General features: G+C 38.1%; 1 protein-coding gene across 1 annotated transcript in view; it reads right to left on the reverse strand.

The window, feature by feature from the left end:
• The window catches only part of ANO6 (anoctamin 6), a 137,073-nt gene that overhangs the window by 89,630 nt on the left and 28,510 nt on the right, over window positions 1-18,933 (reverse strand). The window contains exon 3 of the mRNA XM_008074185.2: window positions 2,658-2,786. Within this exon, the coding sequence (XP_008072376.2) occupies window positions 2,658-2,786 (129 nt within the window). The remainder of the gene's footprint in view (window positions 1-2,657; window positions 2,787-18,933) is intronic.

The raw sequence follows: 18,933 nt of genomic DNA on the forward strand, positions 1-18,933 counted from the left end.
AACTATAAATTAACTAACATGTGCAAATACAGCCTGAAAACACTTCAAAGCACAGCTGATAAAAACCAACATCAGTTATATCATCCATGAGTTCAAGGATTGCCAAAATTAATAATGACTTTTTTTTTCTCCTGATTTATGAGAGTTACCCTGGGACCTATGTTTCTGTCTAAAGCAAATGCAGAACTTATTAATAATGTAAGCAGCTTGAAGGCCACTTCAACATGGCAGTAAAGCTCTTGTCTAAACCCAGAACTGTTTTCTTTATACTTTAATGGATTAGATCTGTTTAATTTACTTTATATAGGGCTCAATCCAGATCCATTGGCATATGCATGCTTAATGAATATTTGATGATGGTGACTATGACTACCTATAATATATCTTAGTATCCACAGGAAAATGATAAACTACTCCAAGCTATTTTACCCTAGTGATAAAATTGTATAATAACAGGAGTAATGCCTTTCCATCCCAGGGTGTTGTTTTTAAAAAATCCCAAATAAAAAAGGAAGGTACACAAACTAACATTTACTATCTAATAGATGCTAAAATTTTGTGTAACATCTACATATGCTATTTTATTTAATCTTTTTTTTTTTTTTGAGTTGGAGTCTCATTCTGTTGTTCAGGTTGAGTGCAGTAGCATGCTCATGGCCACTACAGCCTCGCCCTGGTGTGTTCAGGCGATCCTTCCGTCTCAGCCTTCCAAGTCGCTGAAACTACAGGTGTGTGCCACCATGCCCAGCTAAATTTTTTGATTTATTGTAGAGATTAGGTTTCACCAAGTTTTTCAGGCTGGTCTCGAACCCTTGGGCTCAAACGATCCTCTCACCTTGTCCTCCCAAAGAGCTGGATTACAGGCAGGCTTGAGCCACTGTGCCCTGCTGATTCTATTTAATCTTAACCATAATTATATGGACTAGGTATTTGCACTCCATTTTCCCAAATCTAAGATGCCACTGCTTATATGGTGGGCCAGTATTTTGTGTACCAACAAGAAAAAATTCAGTCAATGAAATTATGATACACCATTTGTAAGATGCAACCTGATTTCAGAGATATCAAATGCTAAAAAAAAAATTGACAAGAAAAATTGCCTGAGTCACACAGTCAGTTAGTAGCTGTGCCAAAGACTATCTAGCTGTCTACTACAGAATATCATGCTCCCCCCTTCTCTAGTGTGAAGTTTCCGCTGAGGAAGAGCTACCCAGACAGAAACTATACTTTCTGATCAACAGGATGGGAACACAACTGACGACTTTCAGGTCAAAGTGCTGAAGAAGCATGAGTACTTTCTTCATCCTCTCTCTTACTCTATCTGCCATTTATACTGAAGCACAGGATGACCCTGAAAATTACCTGGTGAATACCACAGAGCCTGTGAGCCTGGGTTTAACAACCGCAAGAAACAGAGACCCAACTCCAAACCATGTGCCAAACAGGAATGCCACATATGACTTTGACGTGAGCAATAAATAGACTTTTACTGTGTGTCTAGCCACTGTAATCTGGGGGCTTGTTACAACTAGAATTATCCCAATACAGTGGCAGAAATAGAACTTGAAGGTCAGGTTCCAAAGTCTGGGCTCATTTTTTTGTACCACACAAATATAAAATTCCAAACTTACTCTCCCAAACAAATAATAAAACAGTATTGATTGCTTAATTTTTAAAAAGGTTTCATCACTTGATTTGAAAGAGGCAGAAATCAACAGATTTAAGACTGGCATATTTCAGGGAGACAGTCCAGACAGGAACTATTAAAATTCTGTATGTGACAGCACACAGTGAGCAGAGAGAAGGAAAAAAAAAAAGAACGAGGAATAATTCCTAAAGTGGGAGAAAGTGACATATGTATGTACTCCTCTTTTTCCTGTTTTAGTTTAATGCAGTTTTGATACAATTATAAACCTTTCAGGCAATTGTTATAACCTTGCCCTACTGTCTTAATATTTTGAGATAAAGATTGCCCTGTTACCTAAAAGAGTTTGGTGCAAGGAAAGGGAGGCAATAACAGCTTGACTGGCAATGGATAGAAAGGGAGGTAACAGGAAAAAAAAAAAAAAAAAACAGAGGTCAAGAACACAAGTTCTAGTTTCAAGACAGTTTGAGCCAGGGCTCCCTGACTTGCCAGACTACAACTTTGGGCAATCATTTAACCTCCCTACGGGTCAACTCTGAAATCCATAAAATGGTGTGATTATAGAACCTGCCTCGTGTTATGAGAATTAAATGAGAGCATGTATGCTAAATGCATGAACAACACCCGAATGAGTACACATTGATTGTCAGTTATTATTACACTTGATGTCATTATTAAGCATTCGCTTCTTTTCCCACATAGTTGAAGATAGTCAGTCGTGCTTTTAATGTAAATCTCTTCTGCACAACAGAAAGTCCAATTCCTTGAAAGAAAGTCTGCTTTCAGCTGTGAAACCAACTGAGGTTAAGAGCCTGAGGAAGTGTTTGTTCCAAATTAAAAAAATTTTTTGTTAACATGCCTTGAGGGAACATGAGCAGAGAAAATATGAAAGTATATCTGGTGTATGATATTTCAACACCAGCTTCACTTTAATACTTACATGAAAATGGCACTTTTTCATTTCACAATATTCTAAGAAATTAAAAAAAGGAAAATAGCATCAAAAACTTACCCTTTGTTTTTCATTTGTACCCTTTTTACTGGTCTCTTTTCTACTTTCATCCTCATATACTAGAACAAAGTCAATTCTTCGCTGGCCATCATTAAAAAAGAGAGAGTCACATTTTCCATTAAATTCTTCCTGTATAAAATAGAAAAACAAACTGTAATATGATTTTTTAAAAATTGCTGAATTATAAATGTTTATTTTCTTGCTTTAATAGGTTCATTGATGTGTTCATAGCAAAAGAGAAATATACCCAGTATTGGTTACTTAATCAAGCAGTCAGCCACTATGATCTTTGCAAGCACGGTCTTTTCTTGGTAAAAGGAAGTCTCTGAATTGAGCAGTTCAGTATTAATTGTATAAACTCGCAAAAAAGTATCAGTATTATATTACCAAAATCATCCCAGAATTATTCTCAGCTCAAACAGCAAAAGGGTATCAAGTTTGGAAAGGAATACAGTATAGAGAACTGCCTATTCAAAGGAGTGGTTTATTTAATAAGAAGAAAAATCTAAGACACAGTACTATAAATCTAAAGATCATTGTTCCCATGTCTTATTTTCTAAGCTTTTAATTACTTTTCATGACTTCTCGTTGGACGTCATTGCCCTATAGAACATTTGATAATCTTTAAAAAAAAAAATGCCAGGAGGTACTTCCACATACACAAAAGCCTCACTCTGCCCCCAAACCTACAAACGATGCCCCTCACCCCTAAAAAATAAAAAAGAAAGAAACCAGCAAAAACAACAAAACAAACAAGCCTTTAATTTAGAGCTTAAAAGTTTTATGGCTTAAAAACAAAAAATAATGGCAGAACACAGAGCTAATACAGTTTCAAACTACCGCAATTACCATATGGGTTTGGATAGAATTGTTCTAATTTACTCTGAAGAAAGTCTTGTGTTTGTGCTCTCACACATCTTCAAATGCGCAAGTTAATTTTATGGTTGTTTAAGACTCAAGACTACTTTTTTCTTTTCTTTTCTTTTCTTTTGAGTAAGGTTCTCACTTTGTTGCCAAGGCGGGAGGGCACCATGTCCTCGAGCAATCCTGTTGTCTCAGCCTCCCCAGTAGCCACCACGCCTGGCTAATTTTCCAATTTTTTTGTAGAGGCAAAGTCTCGTTATGTTGCCCAGGCTGGTCTTGCACTCCTGGTCTCAAGCATTCCTCCCGTCTCCGCCTCCCAAAATGCTGGGATTACAGTCATGAACCACCGCGCCCGGCCAGACTGCTTTTCACTAAGTAATATTTTAAAAGTTTCCCATGTTTTTGTTAAAAATTGATGGACAGATTTTTATTTTGCAGTCATTTGGTGGAACCACTTGTATGTTATGTTCATCAAATATGCTTAGCTCTCCTCTGCATTCAGTATCAATTAACATGAGTCACCCAACTTTACCACCACTATATCACTTTCTCTTTTTCTTTACACCTCTAAGAAGTGTTTTTTGATACACAAATGAAGCCTGGTACTTATCCCTTTCCTTTTTTCCACCACAGAGCATGTGAAGGCTTACTACTAGTACACAAAGCTCCTCCCAGTTAGCATGATATTCCACCTGCAGAATGAATACTGTTGATGTAACCCATCCCACAGATGAAGGAATTTTAACCACAAACAGCGTGACTCTGCCTGAAGACTCTTCCTATTCAGGGAACCACATGGCCAGGAAAACAAAGAAAAATGTATTGTCTTAGGCTGATGGCCACTATCCAGTTGTTTTACTTGCAGTTTCAGTTATTCCAAACCAACAAACATTCTGTAAGAGTATTTAAAGCTACATAAAAAGGCTGATAAGCCCCTTTTCATTCCAGTCACAGAGTCCTTTAGGCCCCTTAATTTCTCTTCCTTTTCATGAGGATTATACTATTGGTGACAACGAAGGTTGTTGCCAAAGGAAAATTGTGTGTGGAGAGAGGGGAAAAAAAAGGAAAATTTCTCAGAGTGGCAAAGGGGAAGTGAGGTAGGGTGTAACACAGTCAGGAAAACCTGGTCATCACTGCAAATGTCTGAAAAGTGCACAAAAGCAACTTGTTCTCTGTAGTTCACATTCGGTTGCCTTTGGTGGAATCCAGCAGGAGCTCAGTGAAATTCAGTTCTGAAGAATTAGGCCTGGAATGAGAACCACATCTGTACATGGCTCCAGGCACTCTTCCCTTGCGCAGCAGCACAGGTTGGCAGCTGGTTCCCAAACTGTTTGGTCTGCAGGCAAGCCTGCGTGCCTCGTGAATGGGATGGAAGACCATGGCCCTTTGTTTGGAGGAAAACTCCACTGACTTGGCATAAGTAGGTCACACTCCGATATGGTACTATTAGAATGCAATGCCAGAGAAAAGAGTGCCAATTTCCAACTGCTGTGAAATCCAGGTTTCCCATCTCTTGGCAGAAGGCATTCTACTAGGAAACTGGAAGAAAGGGGGAAATGAACAACTAGCCTGGAAAGACTATACAACAAACAAGGGAAGTGGTCTAAATAGAACACTGATTGGTGAGCAAAAACGTGCTTTCAAAAAAAAGGGCTAGATTTTCAGTAATAAGCCCTACCACAGACCTAAGTCATGCAACAGGATGTTAAAATAACAGAAGGCTGAAAAAAAGTTATTCTTCTTTTAAAGTTTTGCTTTGTCTGGAGGAAATAAAATTTTAATCTGTTAGAATACTGATAATCTTCTTTAAATGACTGATAACTCAGAGATGGATTATTCAGAGTCCTGAGCTCTATGCCTTTTTCAGTGTCTACTCAAATTTTAATCTTTAGTTTTTCTACCAAGTCAAATGGCACCAAGATAAAATTAAAAAACAAAATAAAACCTGAAACCAAATCTCTTGTTGAGTAGCTTAAGTTTAAAAACACCTGAAGAGAAGGTTTAAAATTTATCAGGTAAAATCATGTTAGAGCAGAGCTTTTGCATGGTTACTGACCCTCCTGATGGGAATTGTATTAATTCTTATGCTTATCAGAGCAACTTGCTAATGGTTACTCTGAAGGTCTTAGGCAAAAGTTTTTCATGCCAATGCAATAAACAGTCACTACTCACTAATACTTTCTTCTTTCTTCCTGAAAAAATATCAAGCAAATTTCTAACTGCAGTTTGGAGTCTACAATATACTATACCTGTTTATACCTATTGCCTGCACTATCCCCGAGGAACACCAGATCCTACTAACTGCATTTATGTACTTGCTTGCAGCAACCTGACTTACTGCTGTACTAAAAGTTAAGGGTTGCAGTAGTTAAAAGTACAAGCTATGTTCATTTGTCATTATACCAGAATAAACCAAAACAACCCTGCCAACCACTGCAGAGTAGTGACCTTATCACCTCTGTCTTTGGCTGTCTGGCTTTGACATGTCACACTTGGGATAAAGAAGAAATATGCTTGGTCTGAGAAATAAGAGCTCGACAGGGTAGTGAAGGAGAGAGATGAATAAGAAGTCAGGTGTGGGTTACCCAAACGATGTTTTCCAGGCCTCCCTCCTCTCAGCCTGTCTTCTCTCTTTTTATTTGTCGGGCAGCTCCTTCAACAGAAGAACCCTTCACCAAATCAGGACAAAAATGCAGGCAGCAAAATTACTCTACCCGCCAGGCTCAGTAGCTCAACCTATAATACCAGCACTTTGGGAGGCCGAGACGGGTGGATTGCCTGAGCCCGCTGGTTCAAGGCCAGCCCAGGCAAATTGGCAAGACCTTGTCTCTACAATAAATAAAAAATTAGCCAGTCATGGTAGCGCGTGTCTGTAGTTCCGGCTACTTGGAAGATTGAGGCAGAAGGATTGCCAGAGCCCAGCAGGTTGATGCTGGGGTGGCCGTAAGCATGCCATTGCACTTCACGTGGGCAACGGAGTAAGACTCCAACTCAAAAAAAAAAAATTACTCTACCCAATACTTTCAAGATAGAGTTGTCAGTTTGACAGCATGAAAAACAACGTATTTTGCTATTGGTAAGGAAGTACACATGGGTACCAATCCTGTCCCTGGAGCCAGTGAGAGACTTCCACTACTGTAACACAGTGGTTGAGGATGTCCTAATCATCAGAAAAATAACTCAAGGATGAGCATTTTCCAATAATAGTAGGAAAATTTCTCATAAGTAATCATTGACTGAAACATGGCATTGGACTTTTCTTGAGTATATAAAAGGTAGACTACATGATGGTAAGGTGTGACTCTTGGGCAGAGTAAGAAGAGGGCTGCAGTGAGTTAAGAGTGGGCCTGGGCAGTAGTGGGAAACTGCCAGGATGGGACTGGCAGTAGTGGAAATTGCCAGGGGATGGGGAGCACACCTCATCAACAAGGGTACCTGAATAATGAACATTCTTTAAAAGTAAAAACTTCAACAACAACAAAAAAAAAGAGTGGGTCTTGGGAAATGGCTGCCTGAGTCTAATTATCCAGTGATATTTAGGTCTGTCAGAGCCGAGCAGTTCACCTTATATAAGCATTCTCCTGGGATCCCTGACATCAGTACTTTGTAGGTCCATAAAATGACTTGCTGCTTAACATTACTCCAATCCAACACTTCTCAAGTGTCCACAAAATGGGTCCTTGAATAACCTTGACTGTAACTAAGTCCCATTTCACTATAGAGGAATCTGTTCCCACAGTAAAAATGCTGAATTTCAATCATTTGTCCAAGACCTTTATCAAAAGCAGTCAGATTGGGATCTTTGCTCAAACTCCTGTTTATGTGTAAGGGTGTTTGAAACTTGGAATGGACAGCAAATGATACTGACTGTATCTCTAGAATTTCCAAATAGCCTATTCCTGCCTCAATATGGTTGTCATTTATTACCAGATTGGAGTACTGCAGGCTCACTTGGGTTAATGGTCTCAACAGTAGGATGCAAGAAAGTTTACTGTCTAACAATAGCTGAGAAATTATACTGTGAAAAATAGGTATCAAAACATTCAGATAATTAATTTGAAGTGCAACTGATGTGCAAATGTGGAAAAAAATATATGGCTCGCTACAGTTTTTAAGACTAGTAAGACGAAGTAATCAATTCTAAGAAGAGTACAAAGGAAAAAAAAACTTTCTCATAATAGAGAATTAGAGTGAAAATATAGCATCTTCTATTTTCTAGTAAACCCCGAATCCAGGCACACAGCAAGTTCTAGGGTCAAGTTTAGAAGCAAAAACCTTAATGTGAATATTTAGGTCTCACAAAATATAAAACATGATGGAATTTAATTAACATGCCAGGCAGTAATGAATGACATGAGTGACATATATTCCTAGGTACTTTTCCTAACTGTAGCAGAGTTTGGGCATCAGATTTAAAGCATGAGCAAACAAGCTGAACTTACTTTCTCCCTCAAATTGTGCAAAAATTCTTCCGAGATTAAAGATACCAAGTTAAATTGTATTCCTTTTATTTTTAGCAATGCAGAATGCAAAGTACAAAGAAAAATGCCAAGAACTGAGCCAAAAGGGTGCCCCAAACTGCAGGCATAACAGGCTGAATGATGAAGGTAGAAAGACTAGTATTGTGAGAAGCGAAGTTGGGAAGAAAAGAAAATAATGTATTAACATGCTATAACAGGGGTAAGAAAAAGTACTTAGACACAGAGGAAAGCCACACAGGAAGTCAGCTCCATAAATGGTGCCTGCTGTAGGGGATGAGGGAGCTTGTTTTTTATTAGAGCAGGCATTCAGGAATGTATTGACAGCAAAGAAGAATGGTGGAAAAGAAGCCCATTCAAGGAGGAGGATGCATCCTGAAAGCTGGGACTCCAAGTCTGTTTTAGAGTTAAGTGTGTCAGTATGTTCCCAGAACATCCTGTGGCAGTGACTCTGTAACGGTCAAGTTGTACTCATGAGTTACCCAGAAGAATTTTTGTACAAATCACACTGTCTCCTTCCCTGCTCTGTTAACCACACTATTAATTTCTGAAGGCCAGCGGCCCCAGGTTTTGCTCACCTTGAGCTCCCTGCTGAGCCTTTGCATGTAGCAGGAGCTCAGGTTTACTTTTTTCTTAGAATAAAAAAGCTTTTATTCCCTGTTGATAAAAGTAATATATACTCAATACCAAAAAAATTCTGAAGATACAAAAAAGTATGAAGGAAAAAATAAAAGTCATATGTAATCCCATGTCCCAGAGATGAGTTAAATTTTTAAAAATTCTGGAGTGCATCATTTCAGGCTTACACATACATGTGTGTGAGAATGCACATACATACTAACCAAAATGATACCATACTATACATACTGTTTTATAAACATTGATCACATTTTTCTAGCTTTATATAAAGCTTTACATCATCATGTGTAATAGCTGCAATATAATTTAGTTAAACAGTTCCTCCACTGATGAGCACAGAAGTGTTTCCAATTTTCTGCTTTTATAAACACTACTGCAACGAGCATCCTTGTACATATGTATCTGTGTACTTGCTCACTGACTGTTTCCTTAGGCTAAATTCTGGAAGCAGATTTTAAGAGGCATAGCCTTTTTAATAGATTTTGATACACAGATCACTAAACTGTCTTCCAAAATATTTATAAAACTCAACATATCCACCAACACTGTATGAGAGTGCTTCGTTCCGTCTTCATTAGATTTCAGTCTTTTCCACTTTTCCCAATATATGTAAAGTCAAAATATGTATTTTTTTTTTAAATTTGCACCTTTTAACTAGGGAGCTCTAACACTGTAAATGAATACTACCCAAATGAATGACTGCTTTGTGTGTGAAGTGCTTGACCTACCTGAACTATCTAAGTATTTAATCACTTTTCAGCAGATTTTCTTGGGTCTCTCTGATGAGATCCTAAAAACCACAAAGGTAAATGAACAAGAAGGTAAAGGGCAATATAGACTAGGCCTGCAGGTTCAGTGTGGGACCTGACTGCTAAGAGAAGACTGAGTGGGAGAGGGTACACAACACCTCCACAAAAGCAAATACTCAACATGAGATGTGAAGAGACCAGTTATAAGAGGGTCCTATGCATCCCTGGATGGTGCACACACCAAGCGATCTAAATCGAAATTGGTATTATTTATAGCCACTGTGGACTTTGGTATCCATTTGAACAGGCAGAATGTGCTGCTGGATAAGATGTCATTAGAAGAGGCAGCAGCTGCTGGGAGTAGATGGTGGCCCTGCATAATCGGGGACTGTGGTCATGAAAAAGACAACAGGGAGTAATATCTACAGTGACCTTAAAAGAGTTCAGTTTTACCAAATAAGACCCAAAAGGAAAAGGGAGAAATACTTCAGGGCACTGTCAACCAGCCCTAGGTCCAGTAATGTTAACATGTTTTTGGGAATGTGGACGTTTTAACTGGAATGTGTCATGCTAACTTTAGAAAGTCATCCCATTGACTGGCTTTCTGTTATAGTTTACATGCCACTTGCATAATCACCAAGTCCTCAGCTGTGTAGTTTGACCCACACATTTCTTTAGATTTATATACTACTTATTTGGTATACAAATAATTTCTGTTACAAGTTAAAATGAATGTGCAAATTCTTAAAAACGCTCTTGCTGTTTTATATTGGTAAATGGCTATAACTAGTACCCCAATAGCTGAACTTGTTATTTTCAGTCATTCTTGTCAGCAACAGATGTAGTTCACTTAAAAATATCATCAGCTTGTGCTATACACATGCCTTGCTGTTGTTGTTGTGCACATGCTTATGGCTTCCCGATTTGGTTTATGCATTTTGCCTTTTTAAAAATAAACTCTAGAATTCTATTATTAGAATGCCACATTTTAGATGCCTGGTGAGGATAAAGGCATAATGCCTCAAACATATTATTAAATATTGTCCACTAGTTCATGCCAAGGAAGCAGTACTTTTACCAAAACAGAGGTCTCGGATCTTAACTATCCTTAAAATTTCTGAAATAGGTTAAAGGAAATATGAAAATAGGATTTGAAATGTCATTTAAAATAAAACTTCCTTAAATGGAGTTAATTAACTAATGTAGCTAATGAAAGATGCTGAGTCAGGAGCTTTCTCATCAGGCAGGGAACATTTATTGAATCTTTTCCTTAAACCTACAGAACTGTAATTGAGAATTTCATTGGCATGACTTCAATTTTTTTTTTTTTTTTGCATTCCTGTTTCCCCAGACTTTCCAGCACTTAAATAATCTTAGTTTAGCCTTCCTTAAAGGTAATTTGCAGAAAAAAAGGGAGACAATAAAGAAAAGTCAATGCATGAAAAAGAAAAATGCTTGTTATATTTCTAGTGCTTGTTATATTTTCCTTTTTTAAAAAAAGTCATCATCCATTTGCACTATTCTCACCTGCAAGTAGTAACACTGTTAAAAGACATGTAGGAAAGATTAAGTTGTAACGTATTTCCAATAAAGTGTAAATATAAAGATAAAGCAATAAATATAATAAAACAAGACAAAAGGCAAAAGAGAACGTTTGTGAGAGTGATGATTATCCCCCTAGAAGCTAACCTCTTAAGATTATCAATATCCTCAAGGTGTCTTGCTTAGTTTTGATATTCATTATGGATTTAAGATCCATCCACATTTACATAAAGCTCTTTTGAACCTATGAGCATTTGCACTTTGTATCATCTGAGGAAGAATGTTCTGCAGCTTTTCCAACTAGACAAAACAGTTGTCCTAAACTATACTTCTGAACTTTAAAAGAAATAGCTCCCCATCTTATATTCTGGAATCAGTTGAAACCAAAATAATAGTGTTACAACCAGATTTTTTCATGACTTAGTGGACTTTCACAAAAGTCTATCTACAACTTTAAGATCCTTAGTCTTTTTTTTTTTTTTGAGACGGAGTCTCACTCTGTAGCCCAGACTGGAGTGCAGTGGCCGTTCCCGGCCACCGCAGCCTCGACCTGCTGGGCTCCGGCAATCCTTCCGCCTCAGCCTTCCAAGTAGCCAGAACTACAGGCGCACGCTACCACGCCCGGCTGGTTTTTTGATTTATTGTAGGGATGAGGTCTCACCAAGTTCCCCAGGCGGGTCTCGAACCCGCGGTCTCAGGCAATCCACTCACCTCAGCTTCCCAAGGTGCGGGATTACAGGCTGAGCCACCGAACCCAGCTAAGATCCTTAGTCTTAAGGAACAATGATTTTAGCTTGACTTCATAACTGCATGTTCCTCTCGTTTCTCTTAATTAACCATATTTCAATTGCCTTTAGTTTATCTATTTTTGGTTCTTAGAAAATCCAAATGGTTATGACTCAAAAATACTCACTGGTAGTTCTCATTCATCAAATTTATAGCTATGAACTGGCCACGTTTCTGGTATCATACGTGACTCACATTAGTAGTCCTTGAAATTTTATGCTTATGAATAAAAAGCCAGTCTCACAGAAGTGACCACAGTCTGAGAATAACAGAAAAGGGTGTTTGATGCTATAGCTATTCAGACAGTTGAGAGGAGGAAGATAAATAAGGTGTAACTGAGGGTGTAGCCAAGATAGCAAGCCTTAGGCTCTTTACTAGATTCCTGTGTAATTCTTTGTAGACTCCCTAGTGTTACAATCTGTCACTCCCACAGTAGCATGTGTTTGACAGTCTTCTAAGGGTTTTTCTGGTACAATTTCTTTGGTGAACTCTTCGTCTTTCACAAGAGGTTTCCATTTCCACTCTTAGAACTGTCTTGAGTTATTTTTAGCTTTTCAGCTACACAAGAGTGTTGTTGTCATCTGTAACTCTCTTGTCCAATGGTTATGTCCTGTGTACCCCTTGGCCATAATCTTCTCAAGACTAGTGCTCTGGGAATCAATTTTTGCAACTTCATTCAAGGCCTGAGGAAGAAAAACAAATCAAAGTATCTAGCACCCAGCAAAGCAAAGGATTATGACAATTCCTATCAGTTGGTTCATGTTTTATATAGATTCTATGTTACTTTTCCTCCTTGAACTTAAAAAGTCGTTTACGAGAATGGCTGTTTTTTTTGTAGTGTGAAAATGAGAATGCACTGATGTTTCCAAAGCACAGTTAAAAAACAAAAACCTCATTTAAAACAATGCTGGAAAAAATGTTTTAAACTGACTGTAGACAATAAATAAATAAAATCTTACAAAATCTTCTTCCCATCAATTATTGGGAATTTTCAAGAAACAATGTGCTCTGAAGAAATAAGTTTTTACATACTTAAACTTTATACAATAAATATATTACTTTAACCTTTTAGTGCTTAAAGTTTCTCAAATATAATATATGATTTTTTTATCTCTTAAAAGAGAATATCGAATAGTCCTTAAGCTATTGTTACTATTTAGGAGGCAAAAATGGAGTTAAAAAGGAGAAGACACAGACTATGGTTTCTGGCAGAGCTAGGTTAAAACCGCACCTGTGCCACACACAACTAGCCATGTGTCTGTGTGTATAATTTATCTCTTCAAAAGTAAATTTACTCATTTGCAAAAATGAGGAAATCACAGAAAGAAAGGCAGGGTTATTATGAGGAATAAGCGAGATGATGCATGCAAGGTAATAGTACAAAGCCTGGAACATAGTAAAAGCTCAACAAGTGTGAGCTGTTGGTGTTCTCTATCTTGACAGGTAACAGCTCTTTATTGATTACTAGCTGTGTTGGGTGCACTCACATACCTTATAACCATTAGAAACTTCCACCTGCATCTTGCTTTTCCTATTTGCTGTTCCTCAGATGATCAGGGATCATGTCTTTCAGCTATTAATTTGCTCGTCTTTAATAGGTATTATTCTGCCCCATTATTTGCTGCTTTTAACCTGCTTTGAATTGGGCAACAAGATTAACTGAATTTATTGAATTTCTCCTAAATTAAGCCTTAGTACTTTGGTTTTGGCTATCAGAGAGTTTTTAGCCTTTCTTCAGGTTCTGAGTAAAATGTGATAAAATGGAGGGTCCCATTCCACAAAAGAACAAAATATGTTAAGGGCTATTCATATTACCATTAAATTGTATTCTACTCCTCCCACCAACCGCTTTCAAAAGAAGACTTAAGACATTTGGCGTCAAGCAGAATGAATATAATAAGATTAATAAATTACAGAGAGTCAGAGCCAGAGAAGGTGGGAGGAAGAAAATGTACTAACCATTGGGACAATTGTAGTTGTTGTGATATTAAAATGAAAAGTGGCACAAAGCCTCCTGGCAGCAGAGCAAAAAGGAAATGTGATCAATGATAGAGTCCTGTTATCAGAAAAAAGGAAGCAATCTTTTTTTTTTTGAAAGGACAAAGTATAATGTGGGATCTTGGATAGCAACATTCAATTTTTGTCCATTTCCCTAACAGACAGTGTCCTTGGCAAGGAAATGGGGTTATAATAAAAAATAACCTTTGACTTAATCTTTAGTTCTATACCGCTTCCATCTTAGTCGATTTCATTCTGTTGCATCTATTGTTATCATTCTAGTCTGGTCTGTGCTCTTGACTCTCATATGAGATTACAATTACTACCCCAAAGTCTCCTTGCATCCAGTTCTGTTGACCAACTCACCTTATACACTGCCACCAGAAGGATATTCCTAAACCAATATGCTCATCAAATCAAAGACAGGTTCAAAAATCTTTAATCCTCCTAGTGACCGCTAGAGAAAGTTCAACCTTTTCAGATTAAGATGCTTCATAATCTGATTATATGCCACATTTTATAAATGATTACACCCCATTCCTAATCTTTCAACCTATCATTCTCATAACTGTTTTGACTACATCATGTTCCTTCCTGCCTCTACTCCTTTGCTCTCATGGTTTCCCCCTCCTGAAATCCCCTTCCCCTCTCCTTGCCACCTATCCAAATCTTAATTCCCTTTTTAAGGTTCAGCTCCGTTCCTCTTGTGGGAGCCTATCTAACAACGTAGGTCCATGTTTCTTTCTCTCTCACTGCACCACTGTCTGTACCAAAGGATGTAAACAGACTTCTGAGGATTCCTGACCCTTTGGGGTGGCCCACAAGGTCAAAACCATTTTTACAATAATACTATGATGCTATGTGTCTTTCTAATCATGTGAGTATTTGCAATAATGGTGCAAAAACCACAGTAAGTAAAGCTGCTAGCACCTTAGCACAACTCAGCAGTGGCGCCAAACTAGACTAGCAGCCATTCTACATCACTACATACTGACAGTGAAAAAAAAAAAGGAGCTGTTTCACTTAAGAACATTCTTGAGTGAGCAATAACAATTACTAACTTTACTAAATCTTGAGCTTTGAGTGCATAGCTTAATATTCTGTGGGAAGAAATGGAAATATCATAAAGCACTTCTGTTGCACATTCAAGACTGTCTCTAGGAAAAGTATTTGCACAATTTTTAAGTTGTGTGCTGAAATAGATTTCTTTTTTTCACAGAACACCATTTTTACTTGACAGATGACTGACACAAAATTTGGTTACATAGCCTTGAGTATTTAGCAGATACTTTCCCAAAAATGAACAAAGTAAAACTGTCATTTCAAGGAAAACAACTGACAACAGTTATTGCTAATGACAAAATTCTAGTTTTCAACCAAGTTTTAGAATTTAGGACAACTGGATTCACTGCTATGAACCTGACAACTTCCTGACAGTCAATGACTTTTTGGTTGAGATTAGAGGTAATGTCAACAAATATGATTTTTTTCATGTCATATAATGGAATGCGTAAACACTTGTAAAATCTACTTAACTCAGCGAACCAGTATTTTTCAACTGACCCATGCATGGCGGTAAAAATCATGTTTGGGTAAAGAGCCATTCAAAATGCAAGATAAGTTTTTCATGTACAAAAAATTCATTGATAATTTCACATCCACATTACAATCAAACTTTAAGAAATGATCACTTTTTAAGCTTTAATGTGGAATCGAAAAATACTCCCACAATTATCTGAAAAGGTTTTAAAATACTCCTCCCGCTTCCAACTACCTATCTGTTTAAGGCTGGATTATCTTCATATAGTTCAACCAAAACAACTTATTGCAACTTTTAACTGCAGAAGTTGTCATAAAAATCCAGCTGCTTTTTCTTTAAAAAGTCTGCAAAATATACAAAATAATGCCACTCTTCGTACCAATTATTTTGTTTTACAAAGTAGTTATTCTACATAAAAATATCTTATGTTAATGTATACTGGTTTTATTACTAGTTATATTTAAACAAACTAAAAAATATTTTAAAATTTTCTCAGTTTTAAGTTCTAATATAGTAAATATTGATAGACACACCCATGTTAAAAAAAACTCTTTGTGGGTCAATACATTATTAAAGTATAAAGTATAAGAATATATAAATTTTAGAACTGCTATTGTATACCATTCATGTTGGCTCTTAATTTTGCATCACATAATATAAATCATAATAATATGATACAGTACATACAAAATATAGTATCATATCTTTATGTACATATACACTATCATTTTAATTGGAATACAACACTGCAGGGAAAAATCTTTTTTTTTTTTTTTAACTTATAACACCTAAGAAAGTAAGCCAACAGATACTTGTTGAATTGACTTGAGGTAACTAAAATGTTCAAGTTAAAGTATTTAATATAACCATTTAATTCAAGTTTTATAATTAGGTTGCAACAGACTAACCCATTCTAGATGGCTTAGAAAATTTGAGACTCTGGTTCCATTCTAGCACAGTTGTCAGTTTCTATATTCCATTAACATTTTTAATGGATACATAATGAATTCCATTAAAGAAAAGTATTTCCCACCTATCTTTGCATGTACAGTTCCCTCTTCCTAAAATCTCCTCCCTCTCCCTTGCTAACTCCTCTTCATGGAGACCTTTCCTGGCTAGCTTAGGCTTCCTTCTTATATGTTCTCAGAGCACCGTATGCTCCTCCTTAAATGTCACTTCTCACCATTTTAATTGTCAAGTTATTTGTGTAATTATTTGATTGTTTGTCTCTCTCACTTAAGAATATAAGTCCCAAGAGGATACAGACAATGTCATCTTCTCAGTGTTATTTTCCAACAGTACCTGCTCAACAGGATTACAGAAATAGTAAACGGAAAAATATGATTCAATAAATCAACTGAAATTAATTAACCCTTTATCCCCTGACATTTTGTAATACGGTAGACAAGGCAGCAGGAGAAAATTCCATTATATATCACCAAAGGAATGAAAAGATCTGATTTCCGTTTTAAGGCAATTATTCAGAGAACAGTTCAGTGAGTAGCAAAAGTGGTGATGGGGTGACTTTGAGTCCAGGGAACAAAGGTGGAGCCTATTCTGAGGAGGGCAGAAATGGAGATGAAGAGAAAGGGGCAGACTGAAGTTGTAACTTAGAATAAGCAGATCCTAGTGATTAACTGGATGAGGGTGACAGAAAGAGGATGTCAAAGAGTCTCAGGTTTCTGGCTTGAGCAGCTGAGAGGATGATGATTCAAAAATATAAATTCAGAGAAATGGAAGAGAAATAAGTTTAGGAGAGGAAGACTAAGTCTCTGAGGATTCTATGTGGCAATATCAGAGTTGGGCTGAGAAGAAAGATTGAGGACAAGTATAAACTTGGGAGTTGGGTCTGTGAAAACCTGTGCAAAGGAGATCTGCAGTGGGTCTCTGACTCTCGCCCTGGGGGCTACGGACCCCAACGTTGCAGCCTGCTCCTCATACAGAGTTCGGCCGTAGCCACCGCTGGGGCATCGCAGCAGACTGGACAGTCACTGCAGCGCAAATGGCGCTGCCGCCGCCCCCCCTCCCACCGCCGCCACCGAGGCTATAACGCATCGCACCACCCAGGCCAGAGGCGATACACTTCAGTCCTTCAAGCCCCTTCAGGGAAGATCTGCTGGGATCGCCGCCACCTCTCCTGCGACCCAGACGTCCTGCCCGCCGTAAGTCTCCTGCCGTCTGCCCTGAGGCAGGCAGCCATCTTGCCATCTTCAGCCTCTGCCGTCCCTGTCCGACACCACCCCCTCTGGGGCGAGCAGCTGAGATATCACCACCTGCTGGCAATTCAAGGTGACAACACCGAAATGGGAGAAACAAGCTTGATAAAGACATAGGCCAGCGTGGTGAACCGAGGGTGATCTGAACTGCCCTTCACAGCAGACCAGGGGCAACTGACCCTAACTGCAAACAATTTACCAGCTTGAAAAGAAAACTAGAAATCAGACCTGAAAGGACATTGGACTTAAACGAAAGGTCTCAGAGTGTGCTTCATTGATTCTGTTAGTTTAATGACTTAATTCTATTCCTACTGTATTCTTCCTTTTTTTTCTTTTTTCCTCTTCCTTTTCTTCTCTCTGCAAACCATATCTTTGTATAGAGGAACAGCACACTAATAAGGTGGTTGGATGGCTGGTATGTTAGCATCACTATATGTTTTTTTTTTGTATGAGAGTTGGTTCGTCTGTAGCTGTGGTCTATTGTTTTTATCTGTTTCAGTATAGGCCTCTCTCTCTATTTGATGGCACACTCTTTTGTTTCCCCCCTTACTCCTCTATCTCTCCACCCCCCTCTTCAACCCACTGTCTGCTCCATTCTCTCCCCTCTGTTAACCACATTTTATTTCAGGGAGTAAACCGACAGCCCCACTGCATGGACAGATTCCAAGGAAGTGGGAAGTGGGTTCCAGATTATTCACACACCTGTCGACGAATACCAGGACCTGCAGACAAGATTTTGAATCACAGCTCCCCCCTTAAGTAAATCTCAGAACTGCAAAAAGGACCATCCCCAACCTACAGTGCAACTCCAGAATTGAACAAAGTAAGAGGGCATACATAAAGAATAGGAGATTGAACAAACAGAAGTAAAACCAATCCCTTTACCCCTGAATAACAGAATTAAAGAAGACAGTGATGTGAAGAGAAGGAAAAAGTAGAGAGGGGGAAAAACCGCACAAATGAAGAAAAATCAAAAGAAGAATATAGGTCTCACACAGACCCCGGGAGATCAGACACTGAGAAAACAGATTCTGGAACACAAACAATGAAGAGCCCCCAGAATGACTGGTCACATGCAACAAACCCAGACATCAAGACATTAATGGAGAGAATTTATAAAATTGAGGAGAGACAAGAGGAAAATAGGAAGGAGCTGATGTCAGAAATGACAGCAGTAAAGAATACTGTGATGGAGATGAATAACAGACTAATAAGCATGGAAAGCAGAATCAGCCAAGCAGAAGAAAGAATCTCAGAGCTCGAAGAACAAAACACAGCACTAACCCAAACTGTCAAAAGCATAGAAAAGAAGCTCAAAAAGACAGAACACACCCTGCAGAGATGAATGATCACTTCAGAGACCAACCTAAGAGTAATTGGGCTTCCTGAGGCAGAGAGAGAAACAGAAACCACACTGGCCACAAACATTTCATGAAATCATTCAGAAACTTCCCTCATCTCATC

Source organism: Carlito syrichta, unplaced genomic scaffold (genome assembly GCF_000164805.1).
Source record: "Carlito syrichta isolate Samal-C Ts95f unplaced genomic scaffold, Tarsius_syrichta-2.0.1 Scaffold316362, whole genome shotgun sequence".
Classification (NCBI taxonomy): domain Eukaryota; kingdom Metazoa; phylum Chordata; class Mammalia; order Primates; family Tarsiidae; genus Carlito; species Carlito syrichta.